At 50.7% G+C, this 12,193-nt stretch overlaps 1 protein-coding gene across 1 annotated transcript in view; it reads right to left on the bottom strand.

Annotated features, from left to right (window-relative positions):
- Window positions 1–12,193, bottom strand: part of LOC117889204 (LIM homeobox transcription factor 1-alpha-like) — a 59,331-nt gene that overhangs the window by 5,965 nt on the left and 41,173 nt on the right. The window contains exons 4-6 of the mRNA XM_034793093.1: window positions 1,854–2,086; window positions 1,071–1,228; window positions 20–97 (exon numbers count right to left, since the gene is read on the bottom strand). Of these exons, the coding sequence (XP_034648984.1) occupies window positions 20–97; window positions 1,071–1,228; window positions 1,854–2,086 (469 nt within the window). The remainder of the gene's footprint in view (window positions 1–19; window positions 98–1,070; window positions 1,229–1,853; window positions 2,087–12,193) is intronic.

Below are 12,193 nucleotides of genomic sequence, written 5' to 3' on the forward strand. Positions count from 1 at the left end.
GAGAGAAGCAGTCACTCACCTTGGCTCTTTGATTCTGGAACCAGACCTGCACCACCCGGACCGTCAGGCCTGTCTCAGCTGCGAGGGTCTCTCTCACCTACCCGCAGAGGGGAGAGGAGTCAGAAAAGGTGAGTTAGAGCTTTGTTCTATTGGAAAATGATCAACCCAGCTGATGGTTAGAACAGTGTCCCTACCTAACCTTGTGCAGTGCACCTGATGGTCCCCTGCCCTTTCCAGATCCTTCCTAGAAACTCACACCGGCTGCAAATCTACCCTGCTGCCTACAATGAGTCATGCTGACTTGTACTCCTAACTTCTGTGTTTTTGTCTGTCCTAGGATTGTAAGTTCCTCTGAGAAGCTGTCCCTTCTCAAGAGTTTAGAAAATGACTGGCACAGAAAAGTATCTAAAAGGAGGAATCTCTCACTCCCTAGCTCCTGTTTACCACATCACTTCTGTCATTTCTCTGAATGTACATTGTGAACCCCCCAAGGTAGGCAACTTGTCTTTCTATTCATCTGCACAGTACTATAAACACCTGACACTATCTAGAGGAGAAAGAGAACAACGGAAGCTGCTGTCTATGAAATGGCTCAGAGTGGGCCTAATTCACCTCGTGCCATCATTCACCCCAGTGGAAAGTGGGTGTGAAACGCTCCCAGATCAGAAGACACCCACTTTGCCCTGGCATAAATGCCAGCACAAGATGCAAGGCAGTGAACATCTGGCCCAGCGTGTGCATCTCCTCTCTAACCATCTGCACTGAAATGAAAACAAGCTGGCTGCCAAGCTGTGCTGAGGCTGAAGGCTGCAGTGCAGAGAGACAGCTGGCATGTAGCCCCGGTATATGCGCCACGCTGCCGCTGGGCCGGACGCACGGTCAGAAGGGAACCTGGTCTCTCCCTGCTCCCCTGGGGTGTGTTCTGGAAGCGCTTGCTTTGCAGCCCAGCTGGGAGCGTGGAGGCAGGACTCTGGGCTCTGAGGCCATAGGACTACAGGGGGGTTTATGGCCATCAGAGCCGGGCGGGGACTCTGGCCCAGGCAGTGAGGAAGCTCCCTCCTGCACTCTACCTTTCTGCAGGGTTTGGAGGAAACCTCAAAGGAGGCCTTGAAAGCCCGTCGCTGCTGAGTGGTGAGGATGGTGCGTGGGCGCTTGGAGCGCTTGTGGTCCTTGCCTTCCTCGCTGCCTCTGCTGTGGGAGTGGCTGCCATCCTCATCCTCGCTTTTCACTGGAAGGGGAACCGTTCGCTGTTACTGCCACTGGCAGGCCGGGGCCTCTCTGGCTCAGCTGCTGTAGCAGCGAAGCCAGGAAATTTCCTCCCCTTTCAGGGCTTTGGTCCCTTACGTCCTCAGCAAGGGCCAGGCCCACAAGGGCTCCTGTCCTGAGACACGGTGCATAGGACCAGAGAGGCCCATCTAGCCCAGTATTATTCCCCACTGGCCACCCCAGATCAAACCAATGGGCCTTTCTAGCCCAGTATCCATCCACCCCGACCCTTCAGATCAGACCACCAGTGTCCCGCCATTCACTCCCTCCCTGCCGCTCTGGATCAGACCAAGGGACCATCGGTCTAGTCCAAGGACCTGGCTCAGACAGTGGTCAGGGGACAGATGCTTCAGAGGACACAGACTGGACCCCTTCATGGGCATCCCACATCTCCCAGTCTTACAGCCCTGTCCCCTGGGGATCAGGCAGTATCCCTGCAACACCCTACATTAGCCGTGCCATGAACCCCAGGGCTGAGGGGGCTGGCCCCTGACCTCCTCATTCCCAGCCCTATGAGGGGGGTCCACTCGCCCCATCCCCTCCTTCCCCATTGGCCCCGAGGATGTAGGCCTCCTGCGGCCCCTCACCAGACTCAGTGGGCGCAGGGCTGATGGCGCTCAGCATCTCCTTCTCCTTCTCATAGTCGCTGCGGCACAGCAGCTGCCCCTCCTTGAGCACAAACTCGTCCCCACGCTGCAGACGCCGCTCGCACTCGCAACAGAAGAAGCAGTGGACGTGGTAGACGTTCTCCAGCACCCGCATGATGAATTCAGACGGGGCAATCGCCTTCAGGCAGCTGCTGCACTTGGTCTGGAAGAGCCTGTGTGGCCAGAGAGGGAACAAAGCAGTCAGACAGGGCCTAGGGGTTAGGGCTAAGGGGGCAGTGGGGCTAGGAGGGAATCAGAGGGGTAGTGGAGCTATGGGAAGTATTGGGTTGATAGGGATAACACCTAGATACGGGAGTGGTTTAAGGGGGTCCCGGTTATGACTGGGGCTTCACTACTCGGAGCAGCGGCTCAGGGTGAAGGTTGTTCTCCTCTAGATACGGACAGGCGCTGTGATGCCATGGTGCACATGCCGGCATTGATAACTGGAGCGGGTAGAGCAGATGTACGAGGCGTCAGGAGTCCCACCAGTCCGGGGGCTCCGCAGCAGCTGGGAAAGGCTCCAGTTCTCCCATGCGGCGGGGAGGACAGAAAAACAGCAGCACCGGGTGCTCTGGGGGCTGACACAGGCCCAAGGCCACTGAGGCAGGGTCGGGCTTGGCCTGCCAGGTGCTCCCAAGTGAGTCCGGCTGTTCTGAACAGGATGACAGAGAGCAAGTGAGTTTGGGTTACCAGCTCAGTGACCTGGGGAGCAGGAGAGGTCAGGGCGTGGGAAAGGGCCCAGGGCAGCACCACAAAGTGGAATATGGAAACCAGGGGCCAGGTCATCAGCGTGTATAAAAGGCCGTTGGTGGAGTCAAAGGAGCTGTGCCCACTGACCTTCGCTAAGGATTCGGCCCTACACGTATCATAAATAACCCCTAGATGGGTAGTGGTTTCTCTGGGCTAGGTCCACTGCTCCTGGCCCATGCTGCCCCTGACTTCCCCAGCCAGCTCTGCAAGGAACACAGCCTGCCCGGCCTTTCAACCCCCGTGGAGTCAGCGCCCATGCTGCCCTCCTGCGTGTGGCTGTCCCAAGTGCCTCTTCTGCTCTTGAATGAACTTTGCTGGAGGCTCATTCAGGGCCGATACATCTCACTCTATTCAGGCCAGTGGAGTCAGTGAATGCAGCCTGACAAGCCCCCAGGGACCATGCTGCCCGGCTCAGTCTGTTAGTGTGGTCTCAGCAGGTAGGGCTTCCTTCGAGATCCCTAAACTCATTTTAATAACTTAGTCCGCAGGGACTGTACGGATCCGGCACGGGGAGCCCCGGAGGAGGCTGTTTGTGCCCCTTGCGGCATCCTGAGAGAGAAATAAACAGTCGCTGAGTGCCTGGCGTTCAGAGCAGATGGTTCTGATGAAGTAATTTGGGATCTAAACAAATGTGAGCACGGTGGCTGCCGGCTGACAGCTTCTATTTAGCCACTTGACAAGAGAAAGTAATAAAATGGGGATTAATTAGGCTGTTGTTTAAACACACAGGATCTTCCCCACCAGCAGGGAACTCATAAACTGGGATTGAGAACAAGACTGGGTTAATCCTCCTGGCAAACTCTGCGGAGCGGGATGGAGAGGATTACAGGGGAGAGCTCATCCCTTCCAAATACCACCATGGAGCTGTGCTGCGCGATGGCCTTCGCCTGAAGTGGCTGGGACATTCCAGCTGGAGCCACGTGGGATTTCTTGCTCTATCTCCTTCTCTGTCTGTGTTCCTCTCCATCTCTCTGCATTCTCCCCCTACCCCCTGGTCTTTTTGTGATTCATGTTTTACTTTAAAAAACTGAGTTTGAAATAGAAGTAGGGTGACCAGATGTCCCGATTTTATAGGGACAGTCCCGATATTTGGGCCTTTTTTTAATATGGGCTCCTATTACCCCCCTACCCCCTGTCCCGATTTTTCACACTTGCTATCTGGTCATCCTAAATAGAAGTTCAGTATAAAGAAAAAAGCTGCCACTGAGTCACGTGTTTAAAAACCAAACCCACACCCACACACTGCCCCAAAGGAGCAGGTGGGATGCGTGCTCCATGCACAGTCCCAGAGGTGGGCTGCATCCAGATCTGTTCCTCTCTGACACCAGCACCCCGTGTGGCAGGCGGAGGTGAAAAGACAAAGTAAACCCTTCCGTGTTAACTGTGATCTGTGATCAGTTACAAGCATGTGACTTATTACCGAGTAGCAAGTTATTTATGGTCCTAGAATTTAAGGGACCTTATTGTTGATGTAGTCTGACGTCCTGCATAGCTAAGGTGACAAAATCGGGACAGGGGTGGGGGGTAATAGGAGCCTATATAAGAAAAAGACCCAAAAATCGGGATTGTCCCTATAAAATCGGGACATCTGGTCACCCTAAAAGCACGGCCCAGACAATTTCACCCAGGGCGTCCTGCAATGGTCTGTGGTTAAGTTAGAGCACCTCTCTTAGAAAGACAGCCAGTCTCCATTTATAGACTCCAAGTGATAGAGAATCCACCACATCCCTTTGGACACTGTTCCAATGGCTAATTACTAGCTAATTACTTATTTCCAGTTTGCTTTTGTCTAGTGGCAGAGCCCAGCCACTGGATCTTGTTATGCCTTTGTTTGCTGAAGAGTGCTCTAGTACTGGTTGTGGTAACAGTAAAAAGGCAGAGCATGCGTCACTGAACGTCCCCATCCTCTCGTCTGGAATTAGATCTCAATGCAAACTACCCTAACTATTAAATGCAAAGGCTCTCCACTGTCTCCTTGGTTTGCAGAATTTCCCTCCTAGGCATGGGATTTATTTTTGTATGTGCCACACTTGAGACCAAATCTCCATGACATGAAGATTCTTGGGTCTTTAGCAAGACTGGTCCCATGGATCATGTTTAGTCTCAGCTCGTTCTTCCCAGGAGCAGCAGGTCCAGTCACACTCCTGTAACATACCCCAACCCCACCATTCTTGTGCATCCAGACAGGCAGGCTTTTAGAAGGTGAGGGCTGGGTCCAGCATGTGGCTAGGGCTACAGGCATAACAGTTGAAATATTAGGAATTCAGGAATTATTAGGAATACAAGCCACTCTGCAGGATAGCGCTCCCTCCTGACTCTCATTAGTCCGAAGCGGGGATCCTGCCCTGAAAGAGGGTTTAGTTCTTGTACAAATCCTTAAATACTTACCATGACAGCTATGGAAATTTCCATTATCCAGAGAAATATCTAAGCTATTTTTTAATCCTTATTCCGTCCATGCCTTTGACCTCAATGATATGCCGTGGCAATGAGTTCTGCAGGCTAATCGTTGAGTATTGCTTGGGAGGGCCAGGGAAAGAGAAACTTCCCGACATAAAACTTGCTTTGGGTTTGATCCTGCACGGGACAGGGTATGGTAGAGATAAGCACAAGGTCAGGTGAATGTCCTGAGTGTGCAAATGCACGTGTTTGTGTGCGTGCACTGGTTTTAAATGTGAAAGCTGTGAGAGATACTAGGTGGAGCAAAGATACCTGGAAACAGATGTCAGGGCTATGAGAAGAGGCCTGCCCATCCCCAGATTCCCTATAGGTGCAAGCTAACTAGCTCCTTTACCCTACTCCTATTAGAACGAGGCAGTCAGCGAGTCTTGTCTAAAGACCCCTTCAGGTGCTGGCCATCTCACCTGGATTTCATAGGATGGGCTTCCCAGCGGTGATCAGTTGAGGGATGCACAGCTGCTGTAACATAACTCAATCTCACATAGGCACTATGAGCCCCACACCCGCCCTCTCCCAAGCTAAGCCCTGAAAACAAATCTGCTCTGCTTTGTACTAATTGAAGAAAACATTCAGCAAGCAGCTCATAAACACGGTGTCAGCTCGCATTACACAAAATTAAAATTCTCAGCCCCTCCAACACTAGGAATTCCTAAAGAGGCCGGTTTTAATATCGCCTGAATCCATTTAAGTCAAGGTAATATTGTTTGGGTTGTCATAGGAACAGAATACATCTCCGTTGCAGCCAGTATTCTGAGAGGAGGGAAGGGCGGCTGCGGTGGGAACAGGGTTGCATGGCGTCTGACTGCAGCTGCCCTGGGAAGCCACATGGGGGGATGTTGCAGATACTAATTGGGCTTCCAGGTTCATTACTTGAAGTGAATTTAGCGCCAGCAAAGGTGCTGGATTGACAGCCCTGGGTGTGTCCACAGAGAGGGGACAGCCCAGGCAACTGCAGGCAGAGCTTCCCATCCACCATGAACATCTCCCACCTCCTTTGGAAGAACGCACCCAGTGCGAGGAGTGAGTTTAGACCCCATGCTCCAGTCAGTCCTTGGGCTCTCTGATGAGGCAGCCAACGAGGAAGCAGTGTGATGCTAACTGTGGTAGTGGCCACTTGTTCAACAACCAAATTGTTTCACATATCCAAGGGCACAAACCGGCATTCAGATTATAATAGCTTTCATCCACTACTGATCTGCGACCACATTTGGATTAGTCACCTACAGACCAAAGGCTCAATGTCCCATTTCCAATCCTCTAAGCTATCCTGTCCCCCACATTTTCTGGCTCTGACAAACTATGGGGACAGGTGCATTAGCCATTGAGGCTGTACTACAATCAAACTCCCCAAAAGAAGGCCGATGTGTTAGATGGGTCCTGCCCACCCTTGACAGATACCTGAGAGGTCGGTCTTTTTCTCACACTTTGGCAATGCTCATGCAGCTAGTCATGCCAAAAAGTCTCATTGAAGAAGTATAACTGTGATGCCGGGTGGTAGCTGGTGTGCAGAGATCACTGCCCATCATGCCGACTAATATTGTCTCACTGTTTCTTTGTACTCCCTGCCCATATTCACCCATTGTTTCTTATCTTATATTGTAAGTTCCTTGGGGCAGGAACAGTCTTGTTGTTCTATGTTTGTACAGCACCTAGGCACAACGGGGTCCTGGTCCGTGCTACAACAATACAAATAATAAATAACAATAATTAATTGCACTGACAATTGGCATGAGGTTGTGTGTTTGTGTGAAACGCTCATGACAGGATCAAGCAGCTACATAAACCTCACGCTTTGCTGCACTTGTTGAAAACGCATAAAGGAATTAAACGTTGGATTATGTTTGCATGTTGCTTAGCAGACAAAAGCGTTGTTCCTGCTGCATTTGGTCACTAGCAGGGAACTGAAGGTTTTCAAGTCAAACGTTTCACTGCAGCTTAGGTCTCAGCTGGAATCAGAGGCCAAACGTTTGAGAAGAAAAATGTGGTGTCTTCAAATTTGGACTCAAACCTCAACTTTCCTCTCTAAACTCCATAATGCCCCCTCTCCATTGAGTGATGGGCCTGTGTGGGGAGAGCGAGAGACAGGGACAGAGGCAGTCACTGCTAACTGTTTAGGTAGTTTGAGCAGGTGTATTCATTCACCAGCTGTCACAATTCAGAGTGAGCTGTACCTTTGATCCCTCAGTCAGAGTATGTCTACACAGCAATTATAAGTGCAACTGCAGCATGCTTAGACGTACTTAACCTAGCTTTGATCTAGCTAGCTCAGGTATGTCTATACATGCTACAATCACATCTCCTGATTGCAGTGTAGACATACCCTTCAGTCTCTTCATAGGCACCCTTTCCAGTGACAGGCCCAGTGCCTGCATTTCTCTCAGTGATTCACCCCACTTTTAGGCTGGGTCTCCAGGGCACAGCACCTTTGTTTACCAACCATGTGTCCTTGGCAGGTCCAACTGAGTTTGGCCCCTTCTATAGATTCCCCTTTGGGAGCTGTGTCCAGGAGGTAAATGCAATGACGCCCACAACAAAGCATTATTTATTTTATCCATAGGAATATAGCAACCAGAGAGAAAAGGGTTTAAACAACAAAAGGGCTACAGGCTGAGGTGGGCTCGAATTAGCTCTGATACCCTAGCTCTTCAGGGGACCGGGTTACCAGCTGCATCACTGCAGACCTTGCCTCTGTGCATGAGGGTTGCTGTCTTAACAGTTTCCAAGTTCTTTATTTAAGGTTTCCTGCTTGAAGGGCCCTGTCCCTTTCCCACTTGGAGACAAAACAAAAGACCTTGACACTTGTCTTGTCCATTAAGCACCAGCAACTAGGCTATCTACAGCCATTGATCTCGGTTCCTACAGTGTGCAAAAGCCACCTGGGACTGAATTAACTCTGCAAACATGTAGCAGACAGAATGGTAGTAATCAAGTAGACAGAGGCACATAACATTTGTAAAGTTAATACAGATATCTATCACCTTTTTCATACCTGCTCAGCCTGCATCAAATTAATTAATTCTACAAATGGTGGAATTTGTGTTTCCTGCTGGAAAAGGAGCTGTGTTAAAGGGGCATGGAGGAGACACTGCTCTGTGGAACAAGTGTCTGTGGATGGTGGGCAGGGAAGCCGGCTCACACTTGGGAAAATCTGCTCTGAAGAGCTACATGGAACAAGCATCTGGGGCAGGCGGAGTGTCTGCTCAAAGTTTAGCGGCAAGAGAGGCAGACCTGGGATGGTCGGCCTGACCCTTATCAGCCCTTTCCTCACACCTACTCTGCAACACTCTACAGGGAGCAGCAGCACAGACAGGGGCCGGCGCTTGCTGACAGAACAGGAGGTTGATAAATTGCCTCTTGGAAGGTACACCTGTACCAAGGCATTTGCTCATAGGCAGCAGCTGTACCATCCAGTCAAGGACAAAAACACATCAGGCCCACGCTGGAAGGCTGCTGTCCGACAGCTCGACCCTCCACTTTGCGGTCAGGGCAGACATCAGCGGCTGAGCGAGCTGTCACTGTGTAGTTGAGGGCAGCCCCCTGGGAAAGCATGTGTGGCCGAGTCACCTACTAACATACTACAATGCAGTGCTGAGTCCCACTGCAGGACCATGGGAATTGCCAGACGGCATCAGACCCATGTAGCCCAGAGTCCTGTCTCCAGTAACGGCCAGCACCACTTGCTTCAGAGGAAGGTGCAGGAAACCCTTCAGGAGCTACAGGGTGGGTAATCTGCTCCCCATTAAGGTCTCATCCTGACCACTAATCGTTAGAGACTGGCCTAAGATTTCATGCCTGAGGTTTTGTATGCCTATGAAAATACCTGTTAGCATTAATTATGGTAAGTCTGGATATTCTTGTTATCCTTAGAAATGCCACTGCTCAGTTCTTGGCCTCAACTACATCTTGTGGCAATGAGTTCCGCAGCCTAATTACACACTGTCTGACAAATGATTTCCTTTCCTCAGTTGTGGATTGGCCAACCATGGCTCAGGCTTCCGTTGCCAAAGTGTGCAGTGTGTGTGATCACGGGGTGGAACTCCAGAGACCCCTTTGGAGGGGCATCATCTTCCCCACCTGCAGTTATCTTTCTGCCTCTGTTCCCAAAGTAAAATCCTCCCTGACGCTATGTTGTGTGTCATTTACAAGAAATTAGAACCCTGAGACCCAGCATCCCCTGCCTGCTGCTGTCCCCTACCCTCACAGTGGGTGCAATACACTCCTTTACAGAGGGCCTATGCACTGGACTGAAATGGCACTTAACTGGTGCAGAGATGGATTTTGCTCACCGTAAGGTGCAGATCTGGCTGCATTCTACATTCCCATTTTCCTTCAAACAAACAATCAACATCCTCTTCTGCAGCGCTGAGCTACTCCTATCCCCACCCTTTACAATTTGTTTTTGAATGACAAGCAAACTGTTCAGTCACTAAAACAGCTGAGAGAGACTTGGAGTTTAACTCATTTTCCCTAGGAAGTTTAGCAAAAATTTCTAACTGTGCCATGGTAGGGAAGAGAGGTGACTGTTGCAAAAAAGCATGGAAGTTGGATGCTAGAGAGAGACCCCCCTCAGCTGCAAAATGTAGTGCCAGATTTCACACACCCTAGAGTTCAGGGGTGCTTTTGTTTGGGTATTTGGTCCGAGTTCCCTCTATTCATCTCTTTTGAACTGCATAAGTCCCAGAAAAGTCTGATATCTTGTTTCTATTTCCTTCTACGGCAGGTCATTGATACGATTTGCCTCTTCAACAGAATATTTGGGAAGGGTTTACAGAGACCAACTGTTTTCAGATATTTAATAGACTCCATCATCTATCAGATTCAAGTGCTAGTAAAATACCGCAACTCCCTAAGCAGCCCATTAATCCCTACAGAGCCAGACCTGTCGCTCTTGGGGGGTACCGTTCTCCTTGCAGACTGCTTTGGAGAAGGAATCACAGGCAGAGCGAGGGCTCTGCCCCTCAAAGCGACTCCAGATGGGGCTGAGCTGAGCAGCAAGTTATTGAGCAGTTCTCTGACCTGTTGTGTGGCAGCACGGAGGGCCCTGACCCAGGCCTGGGAAGGGTAATTTGGAGCGTATAAGATTGTACCAGTGGGATTAAAAGGTGTTAATGAAGCAAGGGCTAAGGCGCCCTTGAAAGCCATGAGGCCTGTGCTTCATGAAGCCGGCTTATTTAGTTAGGGTTTAGTCAAAATGAAGCAGTCCTGGCTTAAGCAAGGTCTGTTTACTTAACGCTGAGCTGCAAAATCCATCGTAGCCGTCTGAAATATTGAAGTGGAACTTGTAAAGCCCCTTTCCAGATTTCACGCCGGGCTAGGCGCAGGGGGGTGGGACACACGGGGTGGAATAAGGTGGCGCTGGAAATACAATACGCTCTTTCATTCCAAAGAGTTTATTTCACTCACACCACAATAGCAGGGTCTTCCCTCAACGATATGGGGTGAGTGGGGAGAGGTTAAGGGGCAAAATTCCCCTCTGCTTCATTTCAATGTCATGTTAGCAACGCCTAGGCCAGAATGAAGGAGCAGTTTGGGGGAGACTCTCATTTCCTCACGGATCTTTCCCCCCAGGGCATTTGTCGGCCTCTCTGGAAGGGACATGCAGGGGTTCTCCTCTAGAAAGGGGCCCTCGGGTCCTGTTCACACCCAAGCCACAGTTAATTAAGCCAGTTCTCTCACTGGTGAGAATTTCAGCACAGCAGGCCCCATACAGCCCCTCCTCCTGTCGGGATCTGTGCAGCGAACACTCCTCGCTTCAGGGGAAACCCCTGGCAGCACAATCTCAGGAGCAGAGCATGCTCCACCGTCCTCCATGCACAGTCACCAGCAGGATGGGAGATCTCTACTCTTTGGTGACGGGAAACTTTCTGCTTAACCAGCCAGTCCCTGGAGGCTCAAACCATCTGTCCTTCTCTCTGAAATGGATCATTTCTCAGGGGGCAACTGAAGCCCAAAGCAATGGACATCAATGAGCTCCCAGGACTGAGTTTGGCCTACTACAAGGAGGGGCCCTGGGGAAACCACCTGGGCTGGATGGGGAGGGAACGGGCTTTCCTGAAGGAGCTGCTCAGGGGCTAGATTGCAACAATGTCTGGCCATGCTGCAGACTCTCGCATTCCAGTCAGGATCCTGCACAGGGTCTGGGGCAAGGGTGGATAAGTGTGATGGGCAGGATAGGGAAGCGCTGAATGCCTGCCAGGTTAACCCTATCCCTGAGCATCATGAGGGTGCAAGGACTGGTGGGACTGAGGCCTGTGTGAGCGAGAGAATGCACAGGTATCGTCCTGAGTATTAAGTGCGTCTAGTTAAGCACTGACTCTGTGACACGAATCACATACTGGATTGATGTAGCACCATAAACCCACACAGCACTTGGTGACCATTGCCCCATGCCCCATCTCGAGCACCTTCCATCCAGGGCTCTCCAAGCACTTAACAAGCAGCTGCGTTATTACAGAGAATCCTTTACAGCTTCGCTCAGAAAAGAACATCACGCGATATGCTTCCTGGACAGGTGCCCCAACCTGGGCTCCTGCCAGCACGTCATGCTTATCCTCTGCTCTCTGCATTGCTTCCCATAGAAAATCGAGTCAAGTCCAAAGGCCTTGGCACTTATCTTTACGGTACCCAATGGCCTGGGCCCAGGGTAACTAAAAGGCCCTAAAGCTCTGGGATGAAGACTATGGCTACAACTCTTCTCCTCAGGAGCCATGGAACTTTCTACCAAAGCTCGTCTGTGCAGGAGACAGAGAACAAACTAGCCCATGGACTAAGACTGTCACAAACCTCCCCACCTTCTGCTCGCAGGGCCAGACTCACTTCTTCAGTCCTGCTTTCTCTAACATAAACACGAAGCACCATGTACACTAAAAAACAAACAATAAAATCCTCAAAAACAAAACCCTGCCAAAACAACACAGACAATTCTCCCCTTGGGGAAGGATAACAGAAAGAACGCACCTCACGTGACAGGTGTTAGTTATGTCGCTTAATGCACAATTAAAAGGTGCCGAAGTTATTAAGGTGATGAGGGTGGTAAAAGAACCTGTATAGACTAGACTAGAGTAGGACCT

Source organism: Trachemys scripta, chromosome 16 (genome assembly GCF_013100865.1).
Source record: "Trachemys scripta elegans isolate TJP31775 chromosome 16, CAS_Tse_1.0, whole genome shotgun sequence".
Taxonomy (NCBI): Eukaryota; Metazoa; Chordata; order Testudines; family Emydidae; genus Trachemys; species Trachemys scripta.